The sequence below is a fragment of the Bubalus bubalis genome, chromosome 3 (genome assembly GCF_019923935.1).
Source record: "Bubalus bubalis isolate 160015118507 breed Murrah chromosome 3, NDDB_SH_1, whole genome shotgun sequence".
NCBI classification, from domain to species: Eukaryota; Metazoa; Chordata; class Mammalia; order Artiodactyla; family Bovidae; genus Bubalus; species Bubalus bubalis.
Genome location: NC_059159.1, coordinates 52,616,830 through 52,635,633, shown reverse-complemented (window position 1 = coordinate 52,635,633; position 18,804 = coordinate 52,616,830). Strand labels below are relative to the sequence as shown.

Sequence of the window (18,804 nt, the reverse complement as noted above, 5' to 3'; positions counted from 1 at the left end):
AAAAGAGATGTGAGGATATGTTTAGCATATATCTATATTACATAAAGGTATTGGTTGATGTGTGCCTCCTATTTGATTGAAGAATATAAAAATTAACTCAGAAAACTTGAGGCTGTTAATGTTTGGTTGGTCTAATCTGGAATAAGGCAGGTTATTGAGTTGTCATCCTTAAACGAATTCTTTTGTGTAGCTTCATGAACAGGAAACCAAACTTGAATGGATCATTTTTCATGAGGTATTAGTTACCACCAAAGTCTATGCAAGAATTGTGTGTCCAATCCGTTATGAGTGGGTGAGAGACTTGCTACCCAAGTTGCATGAATTTAATGCACATGATTTGAGCAGTGTGGCCCGCCGTGAAGTGAGAGAAGATGCGCGAAGGAGGTGGACCAATAAGGAAAATGTAAAGCACCGAAAGGGTGAGTGAGTCACTTGTTCTAGAGCGCAGGCGTCCACATTCTCATATAATTGCAGGAATGCTGTTACAGAGCTTCGGTCCTGGCTGTCTCCTCAGAAAAGCAAACAGCTGTCATGAGCCTCAGACGTACTTTGACTTCCTTCTTTCCTTCCAGTTAATCATGTTTTTCTTAACCCCTTTGTCCAGCAGCATTATTAAAAATATCTATTGAACTTTTGTCATGTGCTAACAACTTAAATAACCCCATTAAATTTCCACAATAATCGTATGAAGTAACTACATATCCCCACTGTATGGATGACGAAATACTTAGCAGTGTACAATAATTTGCTGAAAATCTCAAGGCTAATATTCGGTGAATCTGGATTTTGAATCCAGGAAATTTGATTCTGTGGCCTCTACTCAACCATTACGCCATACTCCTTGCCAGTAGTGCTTTACTATTTTTATTTCATTTATAAAATTTTGTGAAATATTACCTCGAACATTTTTTTTTCAAGAGATTTTTTTTTTTTTTCTTGAAATGTTAGGCCCCTAATTGCAGTAGTTAATATTACTACTTATCAACCAGAAAGGTTTGTACTTAACTATAAAATGACTAAGTTGTCTCATTAGTTTTTGCTTTTTTGGACCATTTCCTTCAGGAGGCATAAACACTTGTAGTGAACTAGGACAGAAAGCTTAATTCTCAGCTCACATGTAAAAAAAGCTTTTCAGCAAAACTTTTGGAGGCTGATTGATGGAACAAATTGCATTATCCTTATTTAACATCACTGGGAAATAGAATGGGGGGGATTTTGCCCAAGATTATGGAAGTGTCCTTGGCAGTGTTAACTGCTAGGTGTCGTTTGCAGTGTATAGCTGCACTGTCGGCTTCTCTCATGGCTCAGTTAAAGAACCTGCCTGCCGATGCAGAAGACGGGGGTGTGATCCCTGGGTCAGGAAGATCCTCCTGGAAAAGGAAATGGCAACCCACTCCAGTATTCTTGCCTGGGAAATCCCGTGAACAGAGGAGCCTGGTGGGGTTGCAAAAGAGTCAGACATGACTTAGCAACTAAACAACAGCAACAGGAATAACTGCACTACTTGCTTCAATTAGGGTCAATTTTTCTGAGTTCTCAGGCCTCTATACTCTTATTTTTAACCAGAGACTTTATATCATTTCTTTTTAAAGGGCAAAATTTAATTTCCTCCCCCCCCCCAAACATTAAAAAACAAGAGCATCTCTTTCTCTTAACATTTCTAATACCGAACTCAAAACTAAAATTTTACTGGATTAATTTGTAATGTTTTCAGATGGAATATCCAAAGAAGTCCTAAAGAAAATGCAAAGAAGAAATGATGATAAATCCATATCAGACGCACGTGCTCGTTTCCTGGAGCGGAAGCAGCAGAGGTCCCAGGATCACAGTGGCACACTGAAGGAAACCGGCTAAGCAGCGAGCCCTGCAATCCAGGAAGTGGGAGAAACAGCCAGAAAACGTGTTTCTACTTTGCCATTTATGTCAGGCAGCACTACCAAGAGGAAGTGGTCAGCAGCTGTTTTTAAGCATAATAGTTCAAAGCAAATCAGAGCTCGTGGGTACCAATAAATGGAAGTTTCAAAGAGAAAAATTGAGTTGCCATAGTCATAGGCAATGATACATGAAACCAATGCAAGACAATATATGTGGTATTTTCCTCACTTCAGTTTTGCTGGCCTTAACTGGTATCAAATGCTGTCAGTGAGATATTTTCAAAGAACATTGAATTGTATTTAATCAGTATGTATTCCATTTGCATTGAAGCATTAAAAGTTATTTTCCTTAAATCTCTTTAAGGCCTTCTTGTTGCTGATAGAGTAGTATTATATCAGGTTATCAGGTTTGTGACCATTTCCTTCAGAAGGCTAAACATAAGAGGTTTTTACTCAGCAATACTTAGACGTCTAACCGTTTAATTGCTACAGAGCTTTATAGATATTTAGAGAAAATACTTAATCAATTAGTAAATAAGAAAATTGCCTATGGCAAGATTCTTTGTTGAATTAATATTAATCCTTAAGTTGACTTTTCTGGAATTATACAAATTCCTTTTTATATAAAAGTATATTGTTTAAAACAGTAGCTATAGCCATTAACCAAAGGACAGATGATACATATATGGTCTTTTTTAGCTGTCCCTGCATACTTGTATCAGCACCACATATGTGAATGTGACAGTGTTTCAAACAGCCTTCCACCTGGCCTACTGTCTTGCCTCCAGCTGCTTGGATAGGACCATTTAAACATTTATTATGCTGATCTTGAAATGGGATTTTCAAAGCAGCCAACTCTACATCACCAGTGTTTCAAATTGGAACTTGAGGCTAGTTAGTATCACACTCAGGCCACGCTCAGCATTTGTCCACACTGTTGTTTACTGCCTTGTATTCTAGTTATTTGTGTATTTGTCTGTCTCCCCCACTAGATTATACGCTCCTTGTGGGCAGGGACTGTGTCTTTTTCATCTTTGTATCTTTCATGGCACCTAACACAGTGCTTTGCACATAGTAGTCATTCAATGTCTGTTAAATAAAGCTATTAGTGTTGTTCAAATTCAAAAGACATCATAATGTGTGTTTTTAGTTATTTTTTGCTAAAATTTAAGAATCTAAAATTTTTATAGATAACAGTCTTTTGCAATTCTTTCCTTTGGCATTCTTCTGTTAAGTATGAGGACCCAAATCCATGTTTGTTCTTGAGGTAAGGTGAGTGGGAATGGTTTCTTGGAACATTCTCAGCACTGTTAATTGGTCGTTTTGAATCTTCAGTGCTCAAGACACTGTTTCAGCATATTAGCCCTATCATTTTCTCTTCCCAGGTATACGTATCAGTGTATTTCCTTTGATGTGGTGGGGGTGTATGTGGATTCTTGGAATGAAAGCTCTTTTACTTCAGTAAATTATAATTAAGCACACATTCTAAGTCTATAATTTCATCAGTTTTTCCAGTAAGGTTCTTTATAGCATTTTCCCCTAGTTCAGGATCCAGTCAAGAATCATGTATTGTATGTAATATTCTTTAATATGGAAAAGGTGTCTTCTGTTTTTGTTTGTCTTTCACATTTAACCTTTTTAAAAATTGAAGTATAGAGAACTTGGGATTAACAGATACACACTACTATATATAAAAGAGATAAATGATAAGGACATGCTGTATAGCACAGGGAACTATATTCAGCAGTACCTTACAATAACCTATAATAACTGTACTCAACATCTTATAATAACATCTTATAGTGGAAAAGAATCTTAAAAAATACATATATGTGTATGTATATATAACTGAAACATTATAAATCAACTCCAGTTTAAAAAATAATTGAGAAAATAAACTGAAGTACAGTTAACCTATAACCCTGTTATTTCCAGGTGTGTAACACAGCGATTTGATATTTCTGTACATTACAAAATGATCATTACAATAAGTCTAGTCACCATCTGTCACCATACACGGATATTACAATATTATTGACTCTATTCCCCATGCTGTACATTTCATCCCCAAGACTCATTTATTTTTTACCTGTGAAGGTAACAAACCTGAAGATTGTATCTCTTGATCTCTGTCACCTATTTCACTCATCCCCCTACTCCTTCTCCTCTGCCAACCACATGTTTATTCTCTGTATCTATGACTGTTTCTGTTTTGTTACATTTGTTTTATTTTTTCAGATTCCACGTAGAAGTAAGATCATATAATATTTGTCAATCTCTGACTTATTTAGCTTAATACCCTCTAGATCCATTCATGTTATTGCAAATGGCAAGGTTTCATTTTTTTTTTTTTTATGACTAATACTCCATTGTAAATATTTGTATCACATCTTCTTATCCATTCATCCATCAATGGATACTTAGGTTGCTTCCATATCTTAGCTGTTGTAAACCATGCTGTGGTGAACATAGGGATGCATATATCTTTTAGAATTAGTGTCTTTGTTTTCTTCAGAAAATACCCAGAAGTGGAATTGCTAGGTGTTAGGTTTTAGTTTTAATTTTTGAGGAACCTCTATACTGTTTTCCATAATGGCTGTGCCAACTTACATTCCCACCAACATTATAAGAGGGTTCCCTTTTCTCCATGTCCTTTCCTACATGTATTTATTGTCTTTCACATTTAACATATTTGAATAACATTTTTGACATTTTTTAATAATACAGGTTATTTTATACGATAGAATGTCCTCAGTTTGGATTTCGCTAATGTTTCCTCATGGTTTTGCATTTGTTACTGGAATACTATATAGGTGATACAGTATCTTTCCCAAGGCATCAAATCTGGAGGTATATGGTGAAAGAAAGAAAGTGAAGTTGCTCAGTCGTGCCCGACTCTTTGCGACCCCATGGATAGTAGCCTGCACCAAGCTCCTCTGTCCGTGGGATTTTCAAGGCAAGAGTACTGGAGTGGGTTGCCATTTCCTTCTCCAGGGAATCTTCCCAACCCAGGGATCGAACCCAGCTCTCTCACATTGTAGACAGATGCTTTACCGTCTGAGCCACCGGGGAAGTCCAAGAGGTATATGGTATTTGCCCCTTATTGGTGATACTAATTTTGATTAATTGGTTAGGGTGGTTTTTTAAATTTCTTCAGTCTAGTTACTCTTTTTTTTTTTAATTTATTTATTTTTTAACTTTACAATATTATATTGGTTTTGCCATATATCAACATGGATCTGCCATAGGTATACACGTGTTCCCCATCCTGAACCCTCCTCCCTCCTCCCTTCTAGTTACTCTTATAATTAAAAAGTAGTTTGTGGGAAGAATACTTTAAAATTATATGAAATAGCCTGTTCCTTATAAATTATTAATCCTCTGAATTTATCAGCTGATGATTCTTGTCTGAATCAATTGTATTCTTATGGTTGCAAAATGGTGCTTTTTTCCCTAACTGCTTCATATACAAGTGATCCTTGAACAACATGGGTTTGAAATGCGTGGGTTCCCTTATACACTGTGCTTAGTCGCTCAGTCATGTCCAGCTCTTTGTGACCCCATGGACCCCATGGGATTCTCCAGGCAAGAATATTGGAGTGGGTTGCCATGCCCTCCTCCAGGGGATCTTTCCAAACCAGGAATCGAACTGGGGTCTCCTGCATTGCAGGTGGCTTCTTTACCAGCTGAGCTACCAGGGAACCTGTTATACACAAGTTTTTGTTTGTTTGTTTGTTTTGTTTTGTTATGTTTTAAATTAATACCTAGTGGAGTATTGAATACTACATGTGTTCATTGAATCTGAGGATGCAGAACCACTGATGTGGAGGGCTGACTGTAAAGTTATATGAGGATTTTCAACTGCAGGGAGGGTGGGCACCCCAGATCACAGAGGTCTTGAAGGGTCAACTCTATTTATTTAATGGCATTGCTTTGTAAGGAAGAACTTTCCTTGAGGTAAGAATTTCCAATAAACACTTGGGTGCCAAAAACAGCATAAATCAAGGCAGAATTAGAAAACTCAGGAGATATCTGAGAGGAGTGGTAAACAGTCTTACTTTATTTGGTACATTGAGTGTGTGTGTGTGCGTGTGCGTGTGTGTGTGTATATATATATGTATATATATATGTATGTATATATCATATATGTGTGTATATATATATATATATATATATATGAGTAATAGGCTGAAAATATTGGTTGAAGACAGATTATGGAAGGCTTTGGAAGCCAAATTATGGAATTTGGACTTACTTGGTACTATATGGGCTTCCCTGGTGGCTCAGCTGATAAAGAATCCACCTGCAGTTCAGAAGACCTGAGTTCAGTCCCTGGTTGGGAAGATCCCCTGGAAAAGGGAACAGCTACCCACTCCAGTTCTGGCCTGGGGTATTTCATGGACTGCAGTCCATGGGGTCGCAAAGAGTCAGACATGACTGAGCAGCTTTCACTTTGGTACTATATATGAATTTATTGGCAGGGAATGACATTATTACATCTTTGAGGTAATTGTGACAATGGTATTGATAAGAAAAATAGATTTCTACTGAGAGGACTGTGAGAGAAGTATGAGAGGAATTTTGAATCTAGTTAAGGTGGAAAGAGTCTTGGAGGAAAGGTTGTGGTTATGGAAAAATTTGTTCTTAAAGAGGAACAGACATTTCTCTAAAGAACACATACAGATGGCTAACAAACACATGAAAAGATGCTCAACATCGCTCATTATTAGAGAAATGCACAGCAAAACTACAATGAGATATCACCTCACACCAGTCAGAATGGCCATCATCAAAAAGTCTACAAACAAATGCTGAGAGAGTGTGGAGAAAAGGGAACGCTCTTGCCCTGTTGGTGGGAATGTAAATTGATACAGCCACTATGGAAGACGGTATGGAGATTCCTTTAAAAACTAGGACTAAAACCACCATATGACCCAGCAATCCCACTCCTAGGCATATACCCTGAGGAAACCAAAATTGAAAAAGACACGTGTATCCCATTGTTCATGGTAGCACTATTTACAATAGCTAGAACATGGAAGCAACCTAGATGTCCACTGACAGATGAATGGATAAAGAAATTGTGGTACATATTCACAATGGACTATTACTCAGCCATAAAAAAGAACGCATTTGAGTCAGTTCTAATGAGGTGGATAAACCTAGAGCCTATTATACAGAGTGAAATAAATACAGAGTGAAATAAGAGAAGGATGAATATCATATACTAACGCTTACATACGGAATCTAGAAAGATGGTACCAAAGAATTTATTTGCAGAGGCCTCAAATGGAGGCTCTGTATCAACCTAGGAGGGTGGGATTGGGAGGGAAGTTCAAGAGGGAGGGGTACGTGTATACCTATGACTGACTCATGTTGAGGTTTGACAGAAAACAGCAAAAGATAATTGTAAAGCAATTATCTTTCCATTAAAAAATAAAAAGAATGAGGATTCACCTTTAAATTACTGAATAAAATAAATGAAGATGAATGTTATCATAGAAATATGGGCAAAGAAGATGGTCAGTCATTTTGTGAAAGGAAACCTGGTCAATAAAACACTGAGTCTTACTAGAAATTCGGGAAATGCAGTTGAAAATAAGTGAGATCCCATTCTTTTCCATCATATTGGCAACAATTAATATGCCTGAAAAGTGTTGGCATAGGATAAATTGCTCTTAATTTAGAGGACATACTAACAGTATTTATAAAATTGAAAATGTGCACAACCTATGATGCAGCAAGCCCAACTTTAAATTTATATCCTAGGAACTCTCTGAGAGTATATAAAATATTCTGTTTCTAGTAAAATTTGACTCCTAGTGATTTAGAATCAGTTTGAAGATTTATATTACATACAAGTTATTAGAATATTTCTAGTAGTAAAAAGTTGATAATTACATATATAGCTATCAATAGGGGGAAATGTTTAAGTAAACTGTGATATGTTCCTATGGTCAAATTCTTTATATCAGTGGAAGTGATTTTTGAGACTCCTGTTGCCAAACAGGTGAACCACTTTACATTCCTAACAGCAATGTAGTGAAGTACCTTTCTTACTGTACTGTATGAATGTGGTCCCTCAAAAATATCCTTGTAAATATAGACAAGAAAGTGTCTCATTATTATGTTAATTTACATATTTAGATATTCTACTCTTTTTCCTTAGTTTTAAACTGTCTACAAGAAATGAAATTAATAAAATTAACTGATATGAATTTGATAGGGCCAGATAAGATAGTATTTAACTTCCAAGGCATACAGTCTGTTGCAGCTACGATGCTGTTGTAATATACAAGCAGCCATGGACAGTACATAAACAGATATGGCTGTGTTCCAATAAAGCTTTATGGACAATGAAATTTGAATTTCATGTAATTTTTGCATGTCAAGAAATATTCTTTTGATTTCATTTTTTACCCACTTGCACTTTATTCCAGAAAAGCTGCTTTTCACAAGCCCATTCTGATTCAAATTATTTTAATTGAAAAGAACTTAATTTCATGAAATACTAAGGGCTTTTTTGGTTTCACTTTTTTTTTTTAATTTATTTTTGGCCATGCCATGCAGCTTGTGGGATCTTAGTTTCCTGACCAGGGATCAAACCTGAGCCATAGCGGTGAAAGCGCCAAGTTCTAACCACTGGAGCACCAAGGAATTCCCAGCTTTTCTTTATAGCAGACCTGGCAGGATTGAACACGGACCACCAAGGAATTCCCAACTTTTCTTTATAGCAGACCTGGCAGGATTGAACACGGACCACCAAGGAATTCCCAACTTGTCTTTATAGCAGACCTGACAGGATTGAACACAGCAGTAATTTAATTTGTTAAAAAAACTTTAATTTGTTATCTTTATTCTCCTAAAGATTTTCAAAGTAACCTGTATTACTTTAAAGGAAACCTGAAAATACAAATAAAACTCTAATGAAGCTTTGAAGATTTTTCAAATAATCAATTATTTTACTTGTCCAGATAAAATCTAACATACGTTTCTTAACCTAATTTGCCTTGGTGCTCAGCTAAATCATGAGAAATAAGATGGGATGACACAGAATATAATCTAACACCCGATGTGGTCCTTTTTGTATGTGGTTGATACTTATAAATGCTGTGCTAACTCCAGGTGTGATTATTCACAAGGTAAGTTGGCCTGGGCTTCAAATTAAATAGGTAGTACAGTCGATAAATGCTATAGTAGCTTAAGAAGTAAGGCAAATAGATTTTAAGGTGTATTTTTAAGTAAGGGTTGGACTTGGACTAGCACAAAAAAGGAGACAGAATTTGTGTGGTTGGAGAGAGGACTAAGGGATACACAATGGAAAGATTATCAATGTCACCTTGAGAAGGGCTCTTTTGAAGGGTTTTGAGGTTTCCAGTTCTATAATTTGGATTAAGATTAGATAGGTCATATGAATGATAATTTGAGTGCTGCTCATTCTTACAGATTAGGAAAATTTGAAAGTCAGCTTGGACTAGAGATTTCTTTTTACAGCATGCAGTGCTTATAGACTGCCGTTTTGTGCTAGTTTGCTACTCCATCTAGTTCCCATTCAAGAAATGGAATTTTTAAGGCCTCTGCAGTAATGAGTATAATCTCATCTCTCCATCTGATCTGATGGCTTAGCTTGATAGTCCCCAAATATGGAGACATGAAGCACTGTTCATCTGGTTAGTTTTTATTTTCACCCCGTGGAAAGCTTTATTTTGAGTAACCAACTTTATATATTGATTGGCCTAACCCAAAGAGACCTTTTTCATGCCTTTTGGTGCTAATAGACTGGCTTAGAAAAAAAAAAGTTAAATCAGTAAATACGATGTAGGAAAAAAATTGAAGTTGGCATATTTTTCATTACTGGAGTGTTGTTACAAAATGAATAGTAATTAGATGGTTGTATACTGTACAACATTAAACTCAGTTATTTGGAATATGAGCAACAAAGAAAAGGAAGTAAACAGGTTGTGGGTTTATTTTACCTAATGCACTTTTATCACCATGACACATCGAGGTTTAAGGCATTTGAAAAAAATGGTAATTTCTACATTTGCTACATATTCAGATCACACTACATTTGCAAGAGTACTATATATATCACTTCACAGTGATGAACCTGAGCTCTTTAAGATTCAGAATTGATTTCCCCATATAAAAAATGTTTTTAAAACCTTTTCAGGGACTTCCCTGATGGACCAATGGCTAAGACTCTGCGCTCCCAATGCAGGGGGCTCAGGTTTGATCCCTGGTCAGGGAACAAGGTATCACATGCTACAACTAAAGATCTTGTATCCCTCAACTAAAAAAAGATCCCATGTGCCACAACTAAGACCCAGTGCAGCCAAATAAAGCCTTTTCAGAAGATTGTAACATTTTGTTTAAAATTGTTTTTGACTGTGCTGGGTCTTCATTGCTAGCGGGCTTTTCCCTAGTTGCAGCAAGCAGGGGCTACCCTAGTTGTGGTGTGCAGGGTTCTCACTGCGGTGGCTCTTCCTGTGCATGGGCTCAGGAAGTAGTTGCAGTTCCCTAGTTCTAGAGCACAGGCTCAATAGTTGTGGCTCGAGGGCTTAGTTTGCCCATGGCATGTGGGATCCTCCATGTCTTCTGCATTAGCAGGTGGATTCTCTATCACTGAGCCACCAGGGAAGCCCCTTAACATTATTTTTCACTGTTATACACTGAAGTGTTTGGTAACCAAGTAAATCCTGTTTCCTTGACTTTTCCTTGACTTTCAGTTAGCCAAAACTTTACCAAATGTCAGTCCTTAATATTCTCTTCTGAGGATGAGTTTATTATAATACCATAACAAGGCTACAAGGCTGGAAAAGGTCAGTTTTCATGCCAATCCCAAAGAAGGGCAATGTCAAAGAATGCTCAAACTATAATACAATTGCGTTCATTTCACATGCTAGCAAGGTAATGCTCAAAATCCTTCAAGTTCGGCTTCAACAGTACATGAACCAAGAACTTCCAGATGTATAAACTGGATTTAGAAAAGGCACAGGAACCAGTTGTCAAATTGCCAACATCTGTTGGATCATAGAGAAGGCAAGAGAATTCCAGAAAAACATCTAATTCTGCTTCATTGACCACGCTAAAGCCTTTGACTCTGCTTTAGTGTGTTAGTCATTCAGTTGTGTCCAACTCTTTGTGACCCCATGGACTATAGCCTGCCAGGCTCCTTTATCCATGGAATTCTCTGGGCAAGAATACTACAGTGGGTAACCATTCCTTTCTCCAGGGGGTCTTCTCAACCCACGGATCAAACCCAGGTCTCCTGCATTTGCAGGCAGGTTCTTTATCATCTGAGCCTGTGTGGATCATAAAAAATTGTGGAAACTTCTTATAGAGATGAGAATACCAGATTACTTATCTCCTGAGAAACCTGTATGCAGATCAAGAAGCAACAGTTAGAACTGGACATGGAACAACGGACTGGCCCAAAATTGGGAAAGGAGTACTTCAAAGCTGTGTATTGTCACCCTGCTTATTTAACTTCTATGCAGAGTACATCATGTGAAATGCCAAGCTGGATGAATCACATTGCCACGAGAAATATCAACAACCTCAGATATGCAGATGATACCACCCTAATAGCAGAAAGCAAAGAAGAACTAAAAAGCCTCTTGATGAAAGAAGAGAGTGGAAAAGCTGGCTTACAACTCAACATTCTTGCATTCTCCCATCACTTCATGGCAAACAGATGGGAAAAAAGTGGAAACAGTGACAGATTTTATTTTCTTGGGCTCCAAAATCACTGCAGATGGTGACTGCAGCCATGAAATTTTAAAAGACATTGCTCCTTGGAAGAAAAGCTATGACAAACCTAGATAGCATATTAAAAAGCAGAGACATCACTTTGCTTACAAAGGTTTGTATAGTCAAAGCTATGTTTTTTCCAGTAGTCATGTATGGTTGTGAGAGTTAGATAAAGAAGGCTGAGTCCTGAAGTATTTATGCTTTCGAACTGTGGTGCTGGAGGATTCTTGACAGCCCCTTGGACAGCAAGGAGATTAAGCCAGTCAATCCTAAAGGAAATCAACCCTGAATATTCATTAGAAGGATTGATGCTGAAGCTCCAATACTTTGGCCACCTGATGCAAAAAGCCAATTCACTGGAATTGGCTCTGATGCTGGGAAAGATTGAGGGCAGGAGGAGAAGGTGACAGAGGATGAGATGGTTGGATGACATCACCAATGCAATGGGCATGAGTTTGAACCCTAAGAGATCGTGAAGGACAGGGAATTCTGGCATGCTGCAGTCCATTGGGTTGCAGAGTCAGACATGACTTAGAGACTGAGCAGCAACAGCATTGCTGGATAGTGCATTGCTACTTGTAGAACTATCCCTGCAGTGTAACAGAATTTTTAAATTGGTAGGAGAACATGTTTGTGGGTCATGCCCTGCTTTGGAAACAGTAACTCCAGGAGGTGAAAGGAGACAGTTTTACATATTTAGAACAGGGTGGGCTGGGGGGGGGGGTGCGGTGAGGGGGGAGCCCATAACAATCATTCCCACCCCTTCATTCTGTAGATCTTCTCAAGCTTCTTTTTGACTTTTGTTTTTCCATGTGAAAGGGACGTTGCGACACAGTATCTGACTTTGTTGATCAGTAGTGTTGGTACTATTCTGGGTTTTTCTGTCCCCAAAGCTCTGTGTATCACTATATTTGAACCAACTTTTCTGAGCTGACTTTTTAAGGTAATGTTCTGAGCTACTTCATTCCTCTGCTGGAATCTGATTTAACCTTTAGAAAACTTGGGAGGGGCCTAAAATATGCTAGATTCCAGATTGTATTCCCACAGGGGTAGACTGGACTGTTTACTTGGAACATGGTTGATCCTGATGCAGAACAGATTCAGTTCAGATCTTATTGCCATCCTTGATACATTATCAAACTTGTCTATATAAATCAGGTTTAGGACAGGCCTGGGCAGTGAGTGGTAACTGAGTATATGTTAAGGTCCATTTTATACTAAAATAATACCATGAAAGTTATTGTCTTGCTTTATAAATGTCATTTTGGGTGAGCTTTACCTGATTGGTGACTTGTTCAGGATCAAAATAAAGGGGGCACTGATACCCAAGTCACTAATTGGCCTTTAATATGCTCTTTAATCCTGCTGGGATTCATAGCAGTTAGTCCTAGGGGGCTGAGATGTTTCTCAAAGCTGCTGTTTAAATGGCAAAACCACTTATCTTACTTAGGTAATGCTCAAGTATATCCTTGATTTCATTAAAATCTGAATTTAAAATATTTGGTACAGTGGGTTAAGTTTAAACTTCTGCTTCAAAATTAATCTCTTAATGTCTGAGAAATGCCTTTACTTTGTGGCTTTTGCAATGCAGTTAGTTCAGGCTATTTTTAAAAGGTCAAGTTAAAAGGTATGGGCCTTAAATCCACCATTGCTTGAAGATGAAAACTACAGAGGAATCCTACAATGAAGTTTTTCTGATGTGTCATTCTCATTGATATGTATAACACAGGTCCTGTATAACACAGGTCCTGGCATAGTGTTCAGGAGACAATAAAGTTTTCTTGTGTAGGTTTTGAGAAACTGGCACTCCTCGAAATAGCTGACAAGCAATGCAGTTTTTGCTGTTGGCACTTGGTATAACTCAAAGCAAGTACCTACTATTGAATATTCTGCTAAAAATACCTTCAAATTCAAAAGAATGGCTATTTTATTAACATTGCTACCTTACTAAAATATTGGATTTCTGAAACCAAAAGCCATGATGACAATAACATTTATAGTCTTATTAAAAGACTTCGTCATAGTTCAATAACCTTATAAACCAGATAACAAATGCTGAGTGTTTTTCCCCCTCCATCTTCTCTAACTTAAGGTAGTGCCTGAAAACAAAGCCATTTAGTTACTGCTCAGGTAACCGTTAACAGTGACTCAGCCTCTAGGGCTTATAAACAAAGTATTGATAACCTTTTGTCCTGCTTCTACACATTAACAAGAACAGTGTACTACCATAAAAAGCTCTCTCATTATCTCAGCCAAAAATCCTTAGTTAAGGCACAGATTTGGGTTTTGGTGTTATTTTTTTTAAAGTTTATCATCTAGTACATTTTTTTCTCTTGAAAAATGAGTTGGTATACTGTAAATGATTGTGAAAACAAGGTATTCATTTCTCTGCGTGATGACACAGCAGTCGCTTTAACAATCTCAGTGCATTTTTGGTTACATATTCCACACCAAATATCCAAGCTAAAATCCATTGCTTTGTGGATTCTGACCGTATATTTAAAATTAGAGGTCTGTCTGAAAATGCAAGACTCTTATTAATAAAATTTTGGTCGCCGGTTCATATTATAGCTCATTTGTATCCCGGATTCTGAGACTGGAAATATAAGTTGATTAAAGCTACTGCTTTAACTGTGTAATAGAGCAGCAACACCTTTAGATCTTTAATTTAGAATTTGCATACTTCGAAAAAAGATTCAAAGCAGCTCGTGTTTAAACTGGTTATTAGGTCATTTCAAATGCTGCAGAGTACAGATCTTCAAGTATTTAGCTTAACAAAACATAATGAAATTTTGCCAAGCATAAATATTCACTCTGATGACATGGTGGTGGGGCTTTTCTTTGCAGAATAGTCTATCTGCTATTTTAACTGCCAAAGATTCTTCTCTCATTCTCAGTATGTGAAATATACTTTGGGGAAAACATTAAAAGCAATTTAAATGATTAAGCAAATTTCTCTAAGTAAAACTGCTTGACACACAAAATTACTGTCTACCTAATAGGGGTTTTATGTTTAACTGAAAAGGGCACTAAAAATAATTAATGTGTACTTGAATAGCTCCTCAAGCTCTTTCTGGAAAAACCATTACATCTCTTTTAAAACGAAAGGCACAGAACGAAAATTTTTATCCTTTATTGTATTTGTGCTGTTATGAAGCATCCTTATAGCTTATACTTTAGCAACAAAGTACTGGGAAGGTTATTAACCGATACTGAATACCGTAGACACCTTAACGCAGTGAGAAGACACGATGCTTCAGCTTTGAGGTACCTGCATTCCCAAACACTGCTAATTTACACTGTTGAGGTGGTCCCACTGAAACACACCACTAATAGTTAATCTCTTTCTCCAAGAGCGAATCTTAGCCACACGGAGGAAAAACCCAACTTTAACCTAAATCTTTGAGTTCATTATTTGACATGGCTGAAAAAAAAGTCTTTCTGCTACAATTTCAGTCCTATTCTTGAGCGCATTTAGGACACTCAAAATCTCCAGCAAATTACTAGGCTACACTCACGAACACGTCTGCCAAAATGTCCGCAGAAACGTTAAGAAAGGCCATCACAAGGCCTATTTGAGATACCTCATCAATGGCCTTCACTGCCCTTTGAGTCAATTGTTTAACATCCGAAGAGACTATTAGCTCTGCTAGAATCCAAGCGTCAGCTTCTCCAACCGTCAGAAGGGCAGAGAGGATTTTAAGCCCCATTTCAATGCCCCCTCCTTTGGAGGTAACCACCACCCACCCACCACACGGAACCCGGCGGGGGAGGAGGGCAGCAGCCTACTGCCAGGAGCGCTCTGCAGGGAGGCCGTTTCCCTGAGTCACGGAGAGGGCGGGAGGCTGGGCCCATCTGCCCATGCCACGTCCTCTTCCTAAAGGACTCGATTTAAACAGGGCGCAGAAGGCAGCAGCACCGCCATTCTTCAGGGCGGCCCAACAGCCACCTCGTTCCCAGGAGACGCCGCACTTCCCCAGAACTCGCTCTGCATTCTGGCAGCGACCAGCCGACCTTTCCCGACCAGCGTCACGTGCACCCGGAAGTACGTGGGTGGGACCTAAGGCGCCCACGGAAATGACGTTGGTCGCCCCTAGTCGCATGATGTGGCAAAATGCAAAAAAAGGTGGTGGAGGGGGAGGGAAAAGCAGGCGGCTGGGGAAAGTGATGAGGCATAAAAAGTAGTCCCTTCGATGCCTCTATTTATTGCAGTGTCGCAGCCGTCAGCGAGGCCCTCGGCGCACTGCGCCCCGAATTCCTGCGCACCGCGGCACCGCGGCCCTCCGTGGAGGGGTACATAAGGCGGAGGGGGGTGAAGTGACTGGGGCGGAGTTCTGTTGCCGGGATCCTTCCGCAGGGCTCAGCCGTTTCCGGAGTCTGCGCTGCGCCCGGTTCCGCCATTGCGGCTGTCCCGGACCCTGGAGCCTCCGCCCCCGACCTGAGCTCTTTCGTCTGCCTGCCAGTTTCCTGCGTCCCCGGAGACTCTCCTGCTGAGCCCAGCCTCCCCCCTCCCCCTTCTCCTCCTCTCCTTGGAGAGCCCGGGCAGCCACTGCCCCGCAGCCCCAGTGACAGGAGGAGACCATACCCCCCGACAGCGCCATGGCCCAGATTCTGCCAATTCGTTTTCAGGAGCATCTTCAGGTGCGGTGGGCCGGGGCTCGTGAGGGCTGTGGAGACGAGGGAGGTCTGAAGGAAGAAGCGGGAGTCTGAGTCCAAGCCAAAAAGAGTAGAATCGGAGGAGGGGGGGTGTCGGTTCCTGAGGTAGATGGAGAACGGTGCATTATCTCGGAAAGCTTAAAGGGTTAAATGATTGATGTGGGGCTTGGGTGGCAAGGAAGCGAGTCGAGATCCGTAGGGGAGCGAGGCCACGCTGGGGTTTGAAGGCCTCTCTGTCTTCGCTTCCTGGATGGCGAGGGCTGCGCATGATAAACCCTTCCACCCCCCGGTTTTATTCAGTTCATTCATTTGGGTTCGTGGAGCCGGGGACGGGGGGAGTTGTGCGGTGGTGGTGATCTCCCGCGTTTCTTCCGGAGCAGGAATTCTCTTCTCCCAAGCCAGCGCAGGGCTGTCACTTCTGATTGCGCTCGCTCTCTCCCCTTTCCCCCCATCGTGCCTGCACCTAGGAGTTGTGGCGCGGGTGGGTTGGGGAGGAGCAAGCTTTTTTTTCTTCCTCCTCCTGCGCCTCTCAGAGGGAAGGGCACCTTCCCCGGGGGTGGGGGAACGACAGCAGCTTCTCTCTTGCCTTGCCCAAAGCAGTAGGAACAGGGAAGGTCACTGAAGGAAAAGGAAGAGGATAGAATGGGGGAATGTGTTTAACAGTGTGGTGTCAATTTCAGAGTGCGTGGGGCGGGGGTGGGTCAAGGTTCTTAGGGGGGACTCGCCTTTATTCACTTTCTTGATTTGTCTGCGAATGGCGCAGCTTTTATCCCCTCTTTGGTTCTAGAAAAGAGAAATGAGTTGTCCAGAGGTTATCGTGGGGTCTGCCGGAGGTTAGCAGGTAGTTGCCTTGGCGTGAGTACCTCCCTCAGGATTGCAAGGAATTGAATGAACCCTGGGGATATAGCACACTTGCCCTGAGATATGCAGGGTTATTTGGTCTGTAATTGGCTGCCTTTAGTAGGTTCTAGAGTTCTTCCCCATGGTGCAGTATCCTGTAGGCAACAGACTGTCTTTATCTGGCAGCTTGCCCATGGCGGGCCCAGGCAGGTGATCATTGGAGGACTTGACTGAATTAAGTCGTCTTTTGAGCTTCTGATTTTCCTGGTTCACCAATCCTTGTTTTACTTTGGCTGAAATAAACTTATTCATAAAGTATGTTTTCTTTCCAGTTACCTCCTTAAAGAGTACTGCCTCCCCTCAATCATTTGAAGGACTAATTCGTAATGACATGAGATGCCAGTGGTTTGACATGGCACTCATACTAGTGACCTACTAGACACTTTATCATGGAATGCTGTTTACTTTCTGCCATTGTTATAACGTATAGAAAGCCTTCTTGTATTAGGTTTAATATTCTGGCTGTCAACATAATTTCGTTTTTTTACAGATTATCACCTTTGCTTGCATCAGCAAGACTTCTTTTCCTTTGTCTTGAAATATAATGAGTAATCTTTACTCAAAAAAATGAGTTAAGTAATGCACTTTTATTCAGCCATTTTTGGTTTTCAGATAACTCATCCGATGCAGTAGAACACTATTTGACAAAAGGTCAAAAAACATTAAGTGACAGAGTGGACCCAGAAATTATTGTTCATGCTCCATCCAAATTTTTATTGCTGTGGTTACTATTGTTGAATGTGAAGGGTTAGGAAAATAATGTCTTTGAGTATGAAAGGAAAACACACCCTTGTCCTCACACTGTATAATCTTCCTGCAGACAAAAGTATGTAAAATCATACACAAGAAAAGCAGTTAACAATTGCTGTTTGCTTTACAAAACAGAGGCATATCCCACTAGTAAATCTTGTTTCTTGACTAGTGGTAGTTTGAGCAATAGTTTTCTCATTTCTATTAATGAAGAAACAAGATTATTGAATAATTCCAAAGGTTGGATTTCAACCGTGTCACTAATTGAAGACACATTTAATATGGGTTTCCTTTCTAAGTGGTTCATAGTTTTTGCAAATACTTGAGTGAAGCCATCTTCTCAAATACTTTGAAGAGTTGAGTGTAAAGTAGCTATGCAAATATACTTAAAGAATTCAGTCTTTAAATTTTTGTAGTATATATATCCCATGCCTAAGCTTAAGCTTGCTATGGTGACTGTATACTAAGGATTATTTTAATTGGCATCTTAGGTCTTTGACCTCTGAGCCCCTGCCAGTTTGCTAAGTAGCAAAAACTTTCTGAAACACTTAAGATAATAATTGGGAACAAGAATTGAGGAACTTGAGTGTAGCATTAACCTGTGAAAGCTTCAAAGGGTGAACTTGAAATGAATTTATTTTTATACCATCTAACTACTTGGACCAACTGAAGGGTCTGTCATCAAGGGTTTAGAACTACATCAAATGAACTTAATATTTTAAGTTATGAAGTTTTTTTTTTCTTTTTTAAGATGTTTAGGCTGATAGCAGTGAACAGATGAGTGCCTATTTGAACAAGATTTTGTTAGAATTGCAGGTTCTGAAAAAAATCCTAGGCTGTGTATAGAGTGCCTGCAGTTATCATTTCTTAG

At 39.5% G+C, this 18,804-nt stretch overlaps 2 protein-coding genes across 6 annotated transcripts in view; both read left to right on the top strand.

Moving 5' to 3' along the window:
* Nucleotides 1–3,005, top strand: part of DHX40 (DEAH-box helicase 40) — a 50,682-nt gene extending 47,677 nt beyond the window's left edge. For both annotated transcript variants that reach the window (XM_006065427.4, XM_006065426.4), the window contains exons 17-18: nt 191–419; nt 1,715–3,005. In XM_006065427.4, coding sequence (XP_006065489.1) covers nt 191–419; nt 1,715–1,854 — 369 coding nt within the window. In that variant the 3' untranslated portion in view covers nt 1,855–3,005. The remainder of the gene's footprint in view (nt 1–190; nt 420–1,714) is intronic.
* Nucleotides 3,006–16,040: 13,035 nt separating this feature from the next.
* The window catches only part of CLTC (clathrin heavy chain), a 71,378-nt gene continuing 68,614 nt past the window's right edge, over nt 16,041–18,804 (top strand). For 2 of the 4 annotated variants that reach the window (XM_025281172.3, XM_006065429.4), the window contains exon 1: nt 16,044–16,268. In XM_025281172.3, coding sequence (XP_025136957.1) covers nt 16,227–16,268 — 42 coding nt within the window. In that variant the 5' untranslated portion in view covers nt 16,044–16,226. Of the gene's footprint in view, nt 16,269–18,804 lie in introns of all 4 variants that reach the window. The other 2 variants (XM_025281171.3, XM_006065430.4) reach the window with 2 other exon arrangements.